The 18,800-nt window shown below is 35.8% G+C and overlaps 1 protein-coding gene and 1 long non-coding RNA gene across 5 annotated transcripts in view; one reads left to right on the plus strand and one right to left on the minus strand.

The window, feature by feature from the left end:
• The window catches only part of Gdap2 (ganglioside induced differentiation associated protein 2), a 291,983-nt gene that overhangs the window by 181,747 nt on the left and 91,436 nt on the right, over positions 1-18,800 (plus strand). For 2 of the 3 annotated variants that reach the window (XR_012408498.1, XM_073956445.1), the window contains exon 9: positions 12,766-12,890. Coding sequence is in view for 2 of the 3 variants with exons in the window: in XM_073956445.1 (XP_073812546.1) it covers positions 12,766-12,890 (125 nt within the window). In the remaining variant the exon portion in view is untranslated. Of the gene's footprint in view, positions 1-12,449; positions 12,590-12,765; positions 12,891-18,800 lie in introns of those variants that run through there. The other variant, XM_073956446.1, reaches the window with a different exon arrangement.
• LOC141387184 (uncharacterized) lies at positions 4,922-12,549 on the minus strand. 2 transcript variants are annotated; one of them, XR_012408500.1, is made up of 3 exons: positions 12,419-12,549; positions 5,497-5,550; positions 4,922-5,439 (listed from the first exon to the last, which is right to left on the minus strand). It is a non-coding gene; the product is annotated as an uncharacterized lncRNA (long non-coding RNA). The 2 variants fall into 2 exon arrangements; XR_012408499.1 differs by lacking the exon at positions 12,419-12,549 and adding an exon at positions 5,649-5,906 and having other exon boundaries at positions 5,374-5,439.

An 18,800-nucleotide genomic window follows, 5' to 3' on the forward strand; every position in this document is an offset into this window, starting at 1 on the left:
AAATGGGAATAAAGAAAATGTTGTAGAGGATTTTTACTGCTACAACATTTTCCATTAGTTGCATTTCGATACGACTTGTCGCTTCCAAGCAAAATAGAGAAAACTTAAAATAAACTTTGAACTTTGACCGCGATTTATTTACAAATCCCTCCAGGGAGTTTTTCTTGTTTTTGAATTTTTTCTCATCTACGAACATTGGTGTTTCAGAATCTGCAAAAACTTCCCAGGTGTAACCGGTTTTCATTGAAAATTAGTTATGGTGCACCCTGCATGACATGGTTTTATAAGGAGGCGATACAGTCAGTGCATTGTCCCAATTTGAACTCCTATATCTAAAAAATGGTAAAACATACGAAAATACCCTTAAGGTCAATCTTGTAGAGAATTTTAACTGCTACAACATTTTCTCAGCTCCTAGTTCGATAGAGCTTGCGGTTTCCGAACAAAATCGTGAAAACCTTAAACACCCCTAAAAATGTGAACATATACCGCAATTTTTTTTGAAATCCCTCCAGCGATTTTTTTTTGTTTGTTAATTTTCGTTGTTGGCTTTGTATTGTTGGACTGCAAAATAATACTTGTTGTGTATTTATTTCAGCTATAGTCCATATTTTGTTGCTTCAAAATTTGAAGAAACAAAATGTTTAACAGTGGATAATGAAATTGATTACTACGAGCGGAGGCAGAGAATACTATAGTTTCGGAAGCAGCCAAACTTCCTCATCAGTTCTCTTAACCGCTGACTCGGTGTCGATAAACAGGTCAATAAGAGTGACCAGAAAATTAAACAGAACGAGAAATTTTCTGTATCCTCCTAAATCTGTTGACCGCACAATTGAGTCAGAATAATCAAAATCATATACCCACTACTGTTTTTTATGCTGTCTTTGCATCGCAAAGAAGACAAGCATAAGTAGTGTTGTTTGCAGTAAGCAGAGATCACAACAAAATGTTGTTTTTGCTTTATGCGTAGTCAACAAGTAAGGCCGTGCTGATTGCCTGTTATTGTTGTTGGCTTTGTATTGTTGGACTGCAAAATAATACTTGTTGTGTATTTATTGTTGTGTATTTATTTCAGCTTCCGAAACTATAGTATTCTCTGCCTCCGCTCGTAGTAATCAACTTCATTATCCACTGTTAAACATTTTGTTTCTTCAAATTTTGAAGCAACAAAATATGGACTATAGCTGAAATAAATACACAACAAGTATTATTTTGCAGTCCAACAATACAAAGCCAACAACAATAACAGGCAATCAGCACGGCCTTACTTGTTGACTACGCATAAAGCAAAAACAACATTTTGTTGTGATCTCTGCTTACTGCAAACAACACTACTTATGCTTGTCTTCTTTGCGATGCAAAGACAGCATAAAAAACAGTAGTGGGTATATGATTTTGATTATTCTGACTCAATTGTGCGGTCAACAGATTTAGGAGGATACAGAAAATTTCTCGTTCTGTTTAATTTTCTGGTCACTCTTATTGACCTGTTTATCGACACCGAGTCAGCGGTTAAGAGAACTGATGAGGAAGTTTGGCTGCTTCCGAAACTATAGTATTCTCTGCCTCCGCTCGTAGTAATCAATTTCATTATCCACTGTTAAACATTTTGTTAATTTTCCTCATCTATGAACATTGTAATTTCAGAATCCACAAAAACTTCCAAGGTGTAAGCACCTTTCATTTAAAATTAGTTAAGGCGCACCGTGACTACTCACAATTTTTAAGATAGAGCTTTGTAATTTGCTATAGAAGTTTATATTACTCCTACGATGTATGGTATTGAAAATGGGCTATATCGGTCCACATTTTGATATAGCCCCCATAGAACGCTCCTCCCCAATTTTCGGCATTTTGAAAGTATCGCCATATTTTTGGTGTTTTGGAAGCCCCAATATCCCATCGAAATGGCCGAAATTTGGTATTTGATCTTCGTTGGGAGTATAAAACGTTCCACCTGAAATTTGTCGGTATAGGTCCACGTCTTCATATAGTCCCCATAGAACGGTACCTCCTCCTTGATCTTCGTTGGGGGTATAAAACGTTCCAACTGAAATTCACGCTTCAAATAGCTCCCCATAGAACCGTACCTCCCTATTTTCGGTATTTTGATGATTGTGGCCTCAATAGTCCACCTAAATGGCTGAAATTTGGTACGTTTTGTTCGTTAGGGGTATAAAACTTTCCACCCGAAATTTGTCGGTATAGGCCCCCGCCTTCATATAGCCCGCATAGAGCGGTACCGCCGATTTTCGGAATTTTGAAGATGAAGGTTGTCTACGTTAGAGGTATAAAACTTTCCACCTGAAATTAGTTGGTATAGGTCTACGCCTTCAAATAGCCCCCGTAGGACGGTACCTCCAGATTTTCAGTATTTTAAAAGTTGTGGCTTCAATATCCCACCGAAATGGCTAACATTTGGTATTTGGTCTTCGTTGGGGGTATAAAGCGTTCAACCTGAAATCTTTCGGTATAGGTCCACGCCTTCAAATGGTCCCCATAGAACTGTACCTCCCAATTTTTTGTATTTTGAAAGTTGTGGCCTCAATGTTCCACCTAAATGGCTGAAATTTGTTACGTTGTCTACGCCTTCAAAGAGCCCCCATAGAATCGTACCTCCCCATTTTCGTTATTTTGAAGGTTGTGGACTCAATATTCTACCTAAAATTTGGTACGTTGTCTTCGTTAGGGGTATAAAACTTTCCACCTGAAATTTGTCGGTATAGGTCCACGTCTTCATATAGCCCCCATAGACCGGAACGTGCCGATTTGGTGTATTTTGAAAGTTACCGAAATGTCAGAAATTTTGTAGTACAAAAAGACAATTATCATATGTATATGTTCATTAGGGTTATGACTTTTTGACAATTTTTCTCAAAAATGATTTCTTTTTGCGATAATGATTGAACGTTTGCCTATTAATGCCTAAAATAACGTTCATTCCAATTAATTATTAAAAAAATTTACGCACAAACCACTTTGAAAAAAAAAATAATAAAAAATACTATGAAGTGAAAAGAAATTTTTTTCTCAAAAGATTATTATCTGTTGCACGAATGAATGACCTTTTGCCTATTAATAACTAAATAACTTTTATCACATTTAAATATTGAAAAAGGTCACGCACAAAGCACTTTCAATTGATATGATATATGGAATAAATGTATAATGTAGTATATGATATGCAATGGTATATATATAATGCTGTGGCGATAAAATTGGTGAGAAATAAACGCTTATGTCATTTTGGTTATGTCGTGTAACTTTAAAGCTTGTTTTGAGTTATATATGTGCCTAAGTGACTCCATTTTTTTTTTTCAAAAATGCTCATATATAAGAAATTTAAAAGCTTTTTGAGTGTGAGCTTTTTTTTATCGAATCACCTTATAATTTAGTTGTTATATAGGTAAAAGCTCGTCAAAATATGATACTGGGATACGAGGTTGTAAAAAAATCATAACCCTAATTTTTATGTTTGTGACGGAAGAGCTTAGTACTTTCGTAAATGAAAGGATACTACTTGCTCGATTTTACATCAATACAACTCGCGGTGGAGGGTATAAAAAGCTCGGCCTGGCCGAACTTTTTTCCTTTCTTACTTCTTTTTAATTTGGATACATATTTTCGATTATAGTTTCCATTTTATTTAAAAACTATTCTGATCGAATCTAGACCTATTCAAGATGAATTTATGTATAGTACAATGTCATTTCTACAGTTTAAAGTTCCTTTCGTTCTAATGAAGTAATATTAATTTTATTATTTATGGTTTTTAAGCCAAATCATAGTCTTATACTGTCAACACAAAATTATTCCATTCATTTCTATTCGAAAGGTATAAGACTTCTGAACAAATCATCAAATTTTTGGAGTGGCTAAACAGGAATTGTACTTTGACATTTCCTGTATAACAATTATGAGGTACTAATTTCCAAGTATTTATACATATTTCATACTAATTTAATGTAAATCAACTCAACAGGTAATCATTTCCAATTCGAATTTATAATTTGCAAAACAGGTGTGTTTTTAGTTCATTTGCTTCATTCGATTCAAACGAATTTATTTTACTTATTCACTTATTTTTAAACCAAAAAAAATCGTTTTCAATATCCGTTAATGCGGCTTGTTCCAGTTTATTTTTTTTATAATATTTTTTAATCTTTATAACAATTTAAAAATAACTCAAATATTTCCTGTGGTCAAAATTAACACAAAGAATTTAATAGTCATTGTTAAATACCAAACGGAAAACTTTTGCATAACTAAGTTTTATTAAATTTATTTTTAAAACAACATGTGTAAATTACAAAATTGTTTTTGTAAAGAAGGAAATAAAGAAAGGCTTCCCGATCAGAGGATCAAATTGGTGTGGATGCGTCAAATAAATTAATGACATTTGGCGTACTTATTAGAGTTGTGCAAATTGAACTATATTGAACTACCTAGTTCACTATCTAGTTCAATGGGCACCGGTCGTTTCTTTGAACAAAATGCGTATACTTATTATTTCATGTTAGTTTGTGTGATGTTACTCATACGTTTTTGAACTAGGACAGTGAACTAGGTCGTTCAATTGCCCAACTCTAGTACTTATAATATGTTAAATTCACCTTACCTATTCGTTGATGATGACTACGATGCCGGATGGATGAAGCATCCTTTTCTTCAGCATTAGAACTAATTCCATGAATACTAAATACAATTCGTGAAACATCGGATATTTTCTTCAACATTTGAACCAATTTGATGAATGCCAAATACAGTTCCAATAAAAATAACTTTGTTGTTACAGTGTTTTTTTATTTGTTTATTTATATATCATAGTATTTTATAAATTGTAAATTGTTATTTCATACATTACTTTTATAAGTTAACCATAAAGAAAATGAATGATGATATCGACACCTCCAAATAATAGTATGCTAAGTCTAAAAAGTGAGTTTTGCAGGAGAATCTTTCGAAGTTTGCATTTTTTTTAACTTCAGTACTATGCTAAGTCAATATTTGTTTATAACTTCTGTTCGGATTGACCGATCATTACCAAAATTAGACAGAATTTAAGTTAAAGGACGTTCGATACCTCCAAATAATAGTTTGCTAATTCTGAAAAGCGAGTTTTGCAGGACAAGCTCTAAAAGTTTGGAAATTTCTTTGACCTTCAGTACTATGCTAAGGAAATATTTGTTTATAACTTCTGTTCGGATTGTCCGATCATTACCAAAATTTGACAGAATTTAAGTTAAAGGACGTTAAATATAAAAATGTAAAGAACTTGAAAACATGCTAAGTCGACTTAGCATACTATTGTTTGGAGGCGTCAATATGTCCAAGTGTTAGTGAAAATACTATTCTAGGGAATTGGTTAAGATGCCATGCCAAAGGGTTGGTAAAGATGCCATTCCAAGGGGTTAGTGAAAATGACATGCTAAGAATCTGAAAATGAATTGGAAGAAATGGGTGAAGAAGCTAAAAAATTGAATTTCACATTACTTGCACCCATGCATCATTGGCATCGAATATTTTGCTGGGATTGGACCACATCACCTATAAATAAAATAACTATATATTTTTTTTGTAAAAAGGGGAAATTCATGCATACGTGTATCACGGCACATTTGAAAAAAATTTATGACGATATGTACCTTAGTTTTCGAAATATACAAATTTCAAAATAACCTTTGAAGTCGGAACATTTAAATGGCTTTAAGTTGGGTCACATTTGACCATATTTGTCGAACGAATTGACTTTAATATTGCTTTCCGCATTCTCATTGCATGTCATCGATGTTTTGTACCCTTATTTGTTGAATTTTAATTGCTTATCCAAAATATACATTAGTAAACCAAAAGCAAAATTCTATCAGCAACTGTTCCATGTTGGGCGCAATTTATACCACAAATTCCGAATATTTAAGCCTTTGTCAGATCGTTTTTTGCTGTCCAAATTTTGATAGCTTTTGAACGGATAGAAATATTCTAATAACACTGTACAACACAAAAAAATAATTAAAAGATAATTCAGCCAGATTATAGGCTTGGCAAATTCATTATCAGATTCCTTGGAATCCTTGCATTTTAGGTATAACGTGTCTTTGGCAATATTACTGACAACACTGCGGGGTTTCTTTTCATGAAATGTGATCGTATGAGATCAAAATATTCTACAAAACTCTAAATCGCTCCTAAACGCCAGAAATCACGTTTTAGGGATAATGTTGTACTTTATCTGAGTTTATTAAGTTTTTTCCCACAAAAATTCATTCTAGATAAAAGACGTCAAAGACAAAAATATTCTCCATCAAATTTCTATATAAGTTGCCGAATAAATGAAATATGTATTTACAATATATATCAGGAAAATATATACATCAAGTTTGCCAATAAAACACCCAAATACATTTTGAATAAATTTGTTTAGTTCTTTTTTCGAGTTGATGCATGAAAGTAACATGAGATTTAGTTTTAGACGAAAGGTGTTAAAGGAAGAAATATTCTACCCAAAATTTTACTTTAAATCCCAGATCAGACTAGGTATCTAAGTAAAATGCTTCGTTAAAAAAATGACGTTGCAAAATTAGATATTAATAGGTAGAAATTATTTGTTAAACTTTTAGACTCTTAATTAAAAATTATTCCACGCTGAGTCAAAATGTCCAAAAATACTTCACTTTTTGGTGTTGTGTCAAAAGAAGAAATGTTCCAAATCAAATTTCATTACGAGTCTCTGAACAAAAGAAATTTGTAGCTATAATATTTGACATCTCCAGAAGCTTTCGCTTTTTATATATGATTTAGGACCATATTCTACCGTTTTTATTCACATTTTCGTTATATGGGGTCACAATATATATTTTATTGATGTTGTTTTCATAATAAATTCTTTCAGAAGATTATCTGTGATCGATCCAAACTGTTTTTAAAATATATATGAGGAATATATATAGGGAAAATATTGATAACCCAGATCGGTCTTTGTAAAATTACGTATTTTAGTACTATAAACTAAAATAACGTCAATAGAGAATTTTAACAGCTACAACAATTTCTTTAGCTCCATTCCGATAGAACTTGCGGTTTCTAAGCCAAATTGCAAAAACCTAAAATAAACCTAAAAATGTTAACTTTGACCGCGACTTATTTAAAAATCCCTACATCGATTTTTTCGTGAGGAGGCGATTGTCCCAATTTGAACTTCAATATCTCAAAAATGTTAATCCTAGGAACAAATCATAAACGTCAATCTTATAGAGAATTTGCGCTGCTACAACATTTTCTTTAGTCCCATTATGATACGGCTCGTGGCTTCCAAGCAAAATCGTGTAAACCTAAAAAAGCCCCGAAAATGTGAACTTTGACCGCGATTTATATGAAAATCCTTCGGGTGATTTTTTTTTTGTTTTTTGATTTTTCTCATCTATGAACATTGTAGTTTCAGAATCCGCAAAAACTTCCCAGGTGTAAGCACCTTTCATTTAAATTTAGTTAAGGCGCACTGTGGAAGTTATACAAATAAACTTTTAGTTGAACTGAAATATTTCTTATTACTTTGCTAAATCAAAAATATATCTTGACAGTTATTGCACCATGGTTGATACAATTCAGTAATTAAAATCAGCTAATTAAGGGTTATTCAAGAATGTTTCTACTATTTTTGTCACTTTTGCAACTTTTTATGAAAAAACTGTCCCGTACTCCAAAAAGTTGAAAAATCTTAACTTAGCTCTAAACAAAAACGGCACTGAATAGCGTTCTCTTTAGAAACTTTATACATACACATGTACATATATATATATAAATAACAAGTAAGAACGGCGTTAAGTACGGCCGGGCCGAACATTTTACGCCCTCCACCACGAACTGTATTGAAGTAAAAAGGAACAATTAGTGAGTGTCCTTTCGTTTATAAAAGTACATATGTAGTAAACTCTTCCTCCTATCCCTTGCAGGAGCAGAATATATTAGCTGAAAATAATGCCTTTGAAAGAGCTCATATGGGGCGTCATCGTTGTTCTTTCCAAAACGTGGACCAATATTTAATGTTTTCTGACAACACAAAATAATAAATTACTGCAATCTCGGTTCGAAAATTTGACAAAAATAACCCTCGAAATACATTAAATTAGGCAACAATGGCTAGACATAATCCAGCATATACGAGTACATATGTATATGGATACCTTTTTGCGAGTTTTCTATCTTCCTGGAACACAAAATTCCAATTAACAACTAATTCGGTAGAAAAATGTGACTAAAATCTTAAAAAAAGAATCTTAAATAGGGTTACCATTATATGAGGTCTATAGCAAAACGTGGACCTATACTACTTGATTTTTTGCAAGAAATGTTTTGTATCTTTAGGAGAGAAAGTCGGCAGAACCGATCTATGGAGGCTGTGTAAACGGATAACCGGTACTGGAGCAAAGTTTTGTAACACCAACGCACGGTGCTCTTGAAGCAATTTTAAATGGAAGGTGCTTACACCTGGGATGTTTATGCGGATTCTTAAACTACAATGTTCATAGATGAGAAAAATCAAAAAAACAAAAAAATCGCCGGAGCGCTTTTTAATAAATCGCGATTCAAGTTGATATTTTTAGGTGTTTTTTAGGTTTTCACGATTTTACTTGGAAATGGGACTAAAGATAATGTTGTAGCTGTGAAAATTTACCTTTATAATAATTTCATAGGTTTTACCGTTATTGAGATATAGGAGTTCAAATTGGGACAATGCATTGGCTGTATCGCTACCTTATAAATAGACAGCGGAATTTTATGCAAGCCCTATTTTTGGTCCGATTCGTGTCAAATTTTGGGACTGGGTATATTTTTGGCTTCTGATTACATTGCAATCGAAACATATGACATATGCAAAATTATGCAAAATACATAAATTTTTGCATATCAAAATTTATGCATTTTACACATTTTCTTATGCAGCAAATATTTCAATAATAGGTACAAGAATATTTGGGTGTACAATTTTTCTGTTTGAAATTCTCTTCAGACAAGTCAATAAAATGGACAAATGTATAACCACAGCTACAACCTTCAAAATACCAAAAATTGAGAGGTATCGTTCTATGAGACTATATGAAGGCCTGAACCTAAACCGACAAATTTTAAGTGGAAAGTTTTTTACCCCCAAGGAAGACTTAACACCAAATTTCAGCCATTTCGAAGGGATATTGAGGGCACAACCTTCAAAATACCAGAAATCCGGAGGTACCGTTCTATGGAGGCTATACGAAGACGTAGACCTATACCGACAAATTTCAGGTGGAAAGTTTAATACCCACAACGAAGACAAAATGTCAAATTTCAGTCCTTCAAAATACCGAAAATCGGGAGGTACCATTCTATGGGGGTTATATGAAGACGTGGACCTATACCGATAAATTTCAGGTGGAAAGTTTTATACCCCCAAAAAAGACATAATACCAAATTTCAGCCATTTCGGAGGGATATTGAGTGCACAACCTTCAAAATGCCAGAAATCCGGAGGTACTGTTCTATGGGGGCTGTATGAGGACGTGGACCTATACCGACAAATTTCAGGTGGAAAGTTTTAGGGCCTGTTTATGTATGTCGATAAGAAAACGAATGCGGAAGAAAAACTACCAAATTTGAGTGTGTATTTCAAATTTGTTTTTTGTTTTGAAGCAAAAGCAAATGAAATAATATTTCAAAAACTAAAGTTTGGGTGTCTTTCATGCGCACACATTTTCGTTTCGAAATACATAAACTGGGGGTTATACCCACAACGAAGACAAATTGCCAAATTTCACTCATTTCGGGGGGATATTGAGGCCATTACCTTCAAAATACCGAAAATCGAGAGGTACCACTCTAATGGGGCTATATGAATACGTGGACCTATGCCGACAAATTTCAGGTGGAATGTTTAATTCCCCAACAAAGACTAAATACCAATTTTCAGTCATTTCGGTGTGATAATGAGACTAAAACCTTCAAACTACCGAAAATCGGGCGGTACCGTTCTATTGGAGTTATATGCAGTCATGGACCTATACCGACAAATTTCTTGTGGAACGTTTAATACCCCAAATGAAGATCAAATATCAAATTTCAGCGCTTCCAGTGGATTATTGTGGCCACAACCTTCAAAATACCGAAAATCGGGAGGTACCGTTCTATGGGGGGCTATATGAAGGCGTAGACCTATACCGACAAATTTCTGGGGGAAAGTTGTATACCCTTAAGGAAGACTAAGTACAAAATTTCAGACATTTCAGTGTGATAATGAGGCTAAAACCTTCAAAATACCGAAAATCGGGTGGTACCGTTCTATGGGGGCTATATCAAAACGTGGACCGATATAGCCCATTTGCAATACCATACATCCTAGGAGGAATAGAAACTTCTATGTCAAATTGCAAAACTCTATCTTAGAAATTGCGACCTGTATCTTGATTTCACAAACGGACGGACGGACAGACGGACATGGTTATATCGACTTAGAATTTTACCCTGGTAACGAATGTATATACATTACAGGGTCTTCAATGTAATATTTTTTGTGGTCCAAAAAATAACGACTTATTTCTAGGTTAGTAAGGACATACGTTATGTGTTTCTTGTTGAGTAGGAACAACTATTTGCTATGTTCAAACCAGAGACGCGCTTCTTTGCAAAGACAGTATAGTGAGGGCGCCCACTGAGTTGTTTTTGCATTTGCTTCTCTCTCTCACTTACATGTAAGTGAATGAAAACAAACAATAAACATCATGTGGTTGTTGTTTTCTTCACCCATACATGCACACATACTAAACCATTGGGCGACACTGGTTTAAACGCACCACAAGGCGCACCATTCATAGCTTCAGTCGTTTGGCAAGGCAGTTGTGAATCAGTTCAGAGCTCCGAATACTCGCTCGAATTCCACTCGCGAGTGAAAATCTTCTCGACTTCGGCACCACCAAACAAATACTTACGCCAACCTCAGAAAAACCATCCCCCCCCCCCTCGCGAGCAAATCGGAGCTCTGATTCAGTTAGTCACTCCTCGTCCAAGTAGTTTATGTATTTTTATAGTTCATGAAGGGTTAGGTGTCTTTCACATGTTTTCAACTTCCCCGTGTATCCTTAATGACTTTGACAAAAAGGGTTTTACCAAGAGTTTTTCTAATTCCATGTTGCACACAAACAAAAACAAATATGACCGGCATTGTTAACGATTTGTTTGTCTGCAACTAATATGAGTAGGCGACTAACTGTCGCAGCGACCGACTGACAGTAACTAATGGTCATTTGCTTATTTTCATGATTCCGTTATGCTTTTAACCTTGGAATTGATTTTTGTTGTTATTAAACCATAACAAGGACAAAGGTTGATTACCAACAACCAACACGGCCACGACCACCCGGCTATCAAGCTAAATTTTTTTCATCCAAGGTGGTACAAATGTCTAGCTTGTCCAATGGTAAAAGGCATTTGTTAGCGCCCATCTTATGGATAATAACAAACGTTGCAATGAACCAAATATGCCCAATTTTGCTAATCAGCTGGTGCTGCTGGTGGTTGGAATTCATTCACCTCCTCCCCCATTTTATGGAATGTTGATAGTAAAGAAATTAAGAGGAGTCGTAGATAAAAAACATTTGTATATAAATTTATGAAATTCCACAGTAAAGAATAAAGACCATGACAGGCTTTTATGCCGTACAGATGAAGGGAGAGAGGTACACGACTATATTGTCGTGGCAGTCGGTGTTTTCTTCATCGTCGTCGTCGTCGTCGTTGCCTCCGATCCAAGGCAAGGCAGAAAACAAACAAATCACCGGCTGGCTGGCAGGCAGGCAGCAGCTAAAACGTTAGCTTCGTTGTTAACTGCGAACGTCAAGAAGATGGCGGCAGACAATACCAGCCGAACCAAACAAAACTGTGATGATGACAAGCGTCGGTCAGTCAAGGCGTATGTTTTTCGTTCAGCATTTCATGGACGACAACGTTGCTTGAATTTCTCTCTAATGGCCAAAGTGAAAAATTTCAGTGTTTCTGCCGCCATCGCAATACTCCGCACCGCATATCGTAAACGACTAACGTGATACCACCGACGCGCCTTTGGGGGCCAGCCTGCCTTTTTGACATACTACGTTTCTTCATTTTTGTTAACAATCGAAGTGACATTTTTCTTTTCAATTCATTGCCAATTGTTGTTGTTGCTGTTTTTTGTGGTTTTTATATTTTTTCATAAATTTACTAGACTTTTTATGCTTGATAGCTTGTTTTCGTTGTTGTTCCTGCTGCTCTGATGCGTGAATAAAAGATAAATTGTGTGATTTAAGTGAAAAAGAAAACGACATTGAAAAAGATTACACAGCAACAACAATTTGATACCATTGTTATAAGAAATAAGCAAAGGCAAAAAAGGAAGAATATAACAAATACCTACATCATCACAAAAGACGTCATCGATAGTTTTATACAACTGTCATTCGAAGACAAGGCGCCCAAAAACCACTTCTGCCGTTCACAAAATTCCTTATTTTTCTTTATTCGGTGTTCTAATCGACTACAAAAAAATAAACCGCCACAATGATTAACAGTTCCTTTCAATTTTCTTGTAAATATCAGAAAAAAAAATATTTAAAAATATTATTTAAACAAAAATAGTTGCCAAAAAAATTGTTTGTTCTTCATCCGCATTACACCCTGAGCACTTAACGTTTACTAACTGTGCGAAAAATGTTTTCTTTTTGTTTTCTTTCCATCATCGCCGTTTTCATTCGTTATGACCAGCTGACGACGATTCGGATAATTGCCCACACGATTTCGAAGGTGGTGGTTCGGATCTTGAATACGGTTTATCCGATTTTAATGGTTTGCATCTGAGCTCGTACAGTGGTGGTATGCAAGAAATACAGGTAAGAATATATAATTTATTTGTATGTATGTATTGTTGTATATGTATGCGTGCTAAGTTAACTAACCAATAGAGTAGCTTTTTGTTAGTAACTCGCTGCTCGTGTAACTTGGGTTGAACTAGATACGAACTTTCGTTTAATAGACTTGTTATATTCCAAAGCAAGCTTTTATTGATATAATAAACAACAACAAATTCGTTAGTAAGAGAGCTAGTGGCATGTCGCAATAAGAAGGTGTTACATCGGTTTCTCAAAATCAGTCTAAACGTCAAAATTTGTTCACAATAACAAATTGCAGTGAATTCCTTGTTTACATTTTGTCTTGTGGTTTTATTCACAATTATGCATTTTGACAACTCGAATGGTAATCAGCTGTTTTTGGTGTATTATTGTGCTATGGCTAGTAGATAAGTCTCTGGCCTAGGCGATGGAGCACCTTCCTATAGCACTGTGAACAAGAAAGAACGGCGTTAAGTTCAGCCGGGCCGAACTTGTTATACCCTCCACCATGAGCTGTATTGAAATAAAATGGAACAATCAATTTCCTTTTGTTTTGTGAAGAAGACTAAATACCAAATTTCAGCAATTTAGGTTAACCTTCGAAATACCGAAATTCGAGAGGTACCGTTCTATAGGTGTTACATCACAACGCCGATCTATACCGACACATTTCTGGCGGAAAGAAGAATAAATACCAAATTTCCCATATTTCGATAAGATAATGTGGCTAAAACCGAAAATCAAGAGATACGCTTCTATGGGGATATAGGAAGATGCAGATCTATACTGATAATTCTCTTCAGGAATATTTTATAATCCCAAGGAAGCCTAAATAACAAATGTCAGTTATTTCGGTGGGATATTGACGTTACAAGCTTCAGAATTAAGAAAATCGGGAGGTATGGGGGCTATATCAAAATGTGTGTCTATAACGACGAATTTCAGTCGGAAAGGTTTTTACCTCCAACGTAGACTAAATACCGAATTTCAGCCATTTCGGTGGGCTGTTGTGACCACAACCTTCAAAATATCGAAAATCGGAGGTACCCTTCTACGGGGTCTATATGACCACCAACGAAGACTAAATACCAACTTCAGCCGTTTCGGTGGAATATTGAAGTCGCAACATTCAAAATACCGAAAATCGGGAGCTACCGTTCTATGGGGGATATACGAAGGCTAGGTCCACGCCTTCAAACGTCAGGTGGTAAATTTAATCCCCTCAACGAAGACTAAATACCAAATTTCAGCCATTTCGGTAGATAATGAGGCCATAACCTTCAAAACACCGAAAATTAAGAGTTACCATTCTATGGGGGCTGTATGAAGGCGTGGACCAATACCTACAAATTTCAGGCGGTAAGTTTTATACCACCAATGAAGACTAAGTACCAAATTTCAGCCCTTTGGGTGAAATATTAAAGCCACAACCTTAAAAAACTCCCAAAAATTGAGAGGTACCGTCCTTTGGGGGCTATTTAACCTATACCAACAAAATTCTGGAGGAAAGTTTAATACCCCCATCGAAGACTAAGTATAAATTAAACTAAACTAAATTTCAGCCATGTCGGTGTGATACTGAGACTAAAACATTCAAAATACCGATAATCGGGAGGTACCTTTCTAGGGGGGCTATATCAAAACGTGGGCTAATATAGCCCACTTGCAATACCAAACCCCTAGCCCTAACAATGAAAACGCGAATATTTACCATCAAACACGCTTTTATTGTTTTCTTAAGTAGTCTGCAGCATGATTTATACACTTTTCTTTGCGCTCAAACCTATTGGCGAAGCAGTTTTTCCACTCGGATTGAGACACCTCCAAAACATGGTTTTTGAACGCTTTTAAAGCATCTTCAGGCGACAAAAATCGTTGATCCCGCCTTTTTTTCTTGATGTGCAACCCAGTCAGTGTTGTACGGCGGATGACCCATCAATTCCACGTTTTGTCCGGTCAAACAGGCACTGGTTTGAATCGATGTGTGAGAGCTCGCATTGTCATGATGCAGAAAGATTCGTTTTCTCTTGTTCGTTTTTCGAATTTCTCAGGAGACTTCAGGCAAACAAATTGTAGTTTAACACTCAGAACTAACCGTCCTAGTTTTCTCAAGCCGTATAGTCGCCACACTGTCAATTTAGCCGAAGAAACAGGCGATTTTTTGCTTCGAAGTGCTTCTTACATGAACAACTTTCGTTGGATTTGGCTCGTTTTCGAAGACCCAGACGACCGATTCTTGCTTTGTTTCGGGCTCCAAAGCATAGTTCCTAGATTTATCGTCTGTGACGATCTTATAAATGTCGTTCGAAGCACCGCGATCGATTTTATGCACAATTTCTTTGAAAAAATCCACAAGAGCCTTTTTGAGGGTTTGTACAATTTTGCAGGATCTAACAAGAAAAATCCATTTTTGCGGCCAGGTGTTTATGCAATATCAAATATTCGTTGGTGGAGGGAATGCCCAAAAATGCCTCCATCTCACGGTATATAACTCTCACTCGTACAAAGATTTAATTTGATCGATGCATTTTTGTCTTGAAAGTTGTGAAAAATTCTTGGACGAAAATGTTTACGAGTATATTTCATTTTTTTTTTTTTGCAAAGTGATTTTTTCAAGTCCCTGTAAACAACACATCATATGGTCGTACAACGGACTGTCCTAAGTAGGCTAGAAACTGTCAAACTTTCCAAACAAATTTTCAAATGGCGCCTGGCAACACGCGGTAGTATCGGCTTAGAATTTTATGCTGATCAAGAATATATATACTTTTTAGAGTCTCTGTTGTGTCCGTTGTGTTACAAACGGAATGACAAATTTAACTATGTATACCCACCATAATATGGTGGAGGGTATAAAAACTGGTTTCATGAATTTAATCGTGACCGACTAGGGATAGATAATGAAAAGCAATAATCGATTTTTCGACTTTTCGATTTTGGTCTAAAACTAAAAATGCGATTGTCATTTCAGTTGTCCCAAAACTCGACTTTCGACTTTTTATCGCCGCAGAAAATCGATTATAATCGATTGTTCATCGATTTTCGAGTCGATTTTTCTTTTGAACCTTTGCGCAGACTTTGTAGCAATCAGGAAACTGTAAAACCGCCAAAACTTTAAAACTGTAAAACCGCCAAGTCAACTATCTATGGGCAATCGAAAATCGATCACAAAACAATGGATTATGCGATTTTCCCTCCAGACAAAATTTGACTACGACTCCTGACTATAAAAAGTCGATTAATCGAAAGTCCACTTACGTATCCCTATGGCTGACGCTCGCTCAAACGCGAAGGTCCAAAAACGACCGCTGTGGCAGAAAACATTTTTCTCATATTTCTTCCACCAGAATACATTAGATATAACATGAACACTAGGGCGGTTTTAAAAAATCGTTGTCGGATTTTTTTATTTTGCCATATATTTTAAGATTGCCAAATTTTGAGTACAATCGGAATATGTAAAAACGTGGCACTGGGGCCTCAAAGTTTCCATGGGCCCTATATATAGCTAATATTAAAATCTGACCCGATCTGGGGCCTCAAAGTTTCCATGGGCCCTATATATAGCTAATATTAAAATCTGACCCGATTTTCGAAATGTTTTATAGGATTACTTGTTTAGCCACTTTTGATGATAAATATTCGCGTTTTCATTATTAGGCCAGAAAGTTTTTTAGTAGCCATCGTATAGCTTTATAATTGGATACAGAAGTTTCTAATACTCCTAGGGCTATAACGCCCTAATGGATGGGTACCTCCCGACTTTCAGTATTTTTAAGGCTTAGATTTGATATTTAATCATCTACGGGGGCTACAAAACTTTCCCCCAGAAGTTGGTCAGTACAGGACCACGTTTTTATATAGCCCCCATAGTACAGTCCTTACACATTTTCGGTATTTTAAATATTTTAGCCACATTATCTAACCGAAATGGCTAAAATTAGGTATTTGGCTTCTTTAGGGCTTCAAAACATTCCCCAAAAATGTTTGTCAGTATAGGTCTTCGTTTTGATGTAGCCCCTATAGAACAGTACCTCCCGATTTTCGGCCACACTATCTAACCGAAATGGCTGAAATTTTGTATTTAGTTTTCGTTGGGGGTACAAAACATTCCCGCTGAAAATGGTCGGTACAAATCCACATATTGATATACCCGCCGTATTTTAGTTATGAAGTACTTAGCCACATTATTCACTTAACTCCTTGAGGAGTTAATCCTTATCCTCCAGGATGCTTTTAGTTCGCTCCATGATTTCCTGGTGGGTTCCAACTCCTTCATGAAGCTGGGTATGCATTGTCAATTTTGAATGACAGCTTTACTGAAATTATCGGTTGCATGCTTGTGTGGCCGTCCATTTTTGTCATTCATCATGCAACCACAAAATATGTTGTGGTTGTTGGACGGTTGGACAGTTATCGATAATTGCGAAAAATCGTTATTCAAAACTGACAATGTGTACTGCACTTAAGACTTCTTTAGCATGAGTTTTTAGATCTTGCTTTTTTCCTGCTACTTTGAGTATTCCAATCTAGTGCTTGGCGGCATAGTTCTTTGTTAGTTTTCCTAAACGTGTGTTGTTATTAGTTGTTATTAGTTCGGTATAGCACCGACCTAAGGTGGTGATTAGACTTTTCTATCATTGTAGCATCTGAAACAGAAGTAAAGGCCTGCGTACATAAGCTGCTCTGCCTGATTGCCTTGCTTTCCTGCTTCATTTTTGACATAATAAAAATAAAAGAATAAAGAAGGCCGAGGAAATTTCGAACTGGGTTGCCCTTTTCTTTTTTATTCTTTTATCAGAAGCAAGCAAGGTAAGCAGGCAAGGCAGCTTATGTACTCAGGGCTTAAAGTACTTGAACAAAGCCCTCAACCGATCGGTGAGCACCTGAGGCCTTGATTAAACAAACCGATAGTTTGGAAAACATGTCGAGAACAATAGCTCAAAAGAAGGATTTAGTATTATTTTCGATCTCTGTGGGGTTAGCACAAGCAAAACAATCGGAAGCACATGGTTGGGCCTGACAGAAAATCGGTGCTATGAAACAGTTGGATGCACAAATCGTCAGCTTGTCGTTAGTTTGGAAATGTGCAGACATGCATTAATGCTAGCAATGGCGAAACATACAGTTAAGCCTTATCTACAACAACCAGAAGAACCTCACGAGAGAATAACCATTTCCTTTCTGAAATTCCACGTCTTTCAAACGATAGTGCGACAAATGGTTTCGGGAATGGTGCCTTCAACTCCTATCGTCTATGACATCTGTTAATTGTGGAAATAAAAATTCCAATTGTCACAGTTTAATTAGCTCTGAACTATTTCTTAACCGTACTAATACAAAATTGATCACTAAATAAAGCTACGGGATCCAATTCACATTTTTATCTGCAAGTAAACAAACGAATATTACCATTTAAATAAAGACCACCACTTATCTAAACAACAACCACAGAAAAAGTAAACTGTACAACATTTTGGAACTACCCAACAAAGCAAGTTTCGGATGTCCGAAACATCTGAACAATGTCGTAAGAATCTTAGGAGTCTTCGCTCCGAATTCGTTCTGATTTCTAATATATTTTCTAATGGATTTTTTGTTTGTTGTCGAAAAACAAAGTCATTGGATATAAACAACAGTAAAAATTATTAGACTGTTTGAAGTAAGCATAAATAGCATTACAAAAAATGTCTATGAGTGGATTTGTTCTGTGGGAGGAGGCTGTGTCAATAAAAAGCCGTCGGCGATTTTTTTTTTTTCATTTTCATATGGAAAGAAAATATGTCCCTTTCGAATTTTCCGTGGCTTTTTGTTCCGATTTCGGTCAGTTTGGTTTGCTGTGTAGAATAATAACATCTGCTGGGTATAATAACTTCCTATGTAGAGTTGTAGCTTCTAGTTCAGTTGAAA

The sequence above is a fragment of the Musca autumnalis genome, unplaced genomic scaffold, assembly GCF_047663935.1.
Source record: "Musca autumnalis isolate F117 unplaced genomic scaffold, ASM4766393v1 scaffold_5, whole genome shotgun sequence".
NCBI classification, from domain to species: Eukaryota; Metazoa; Arthropoda; class Insecta; order Diptera; family Muscidae; genus Musca; species Musca autumnalis.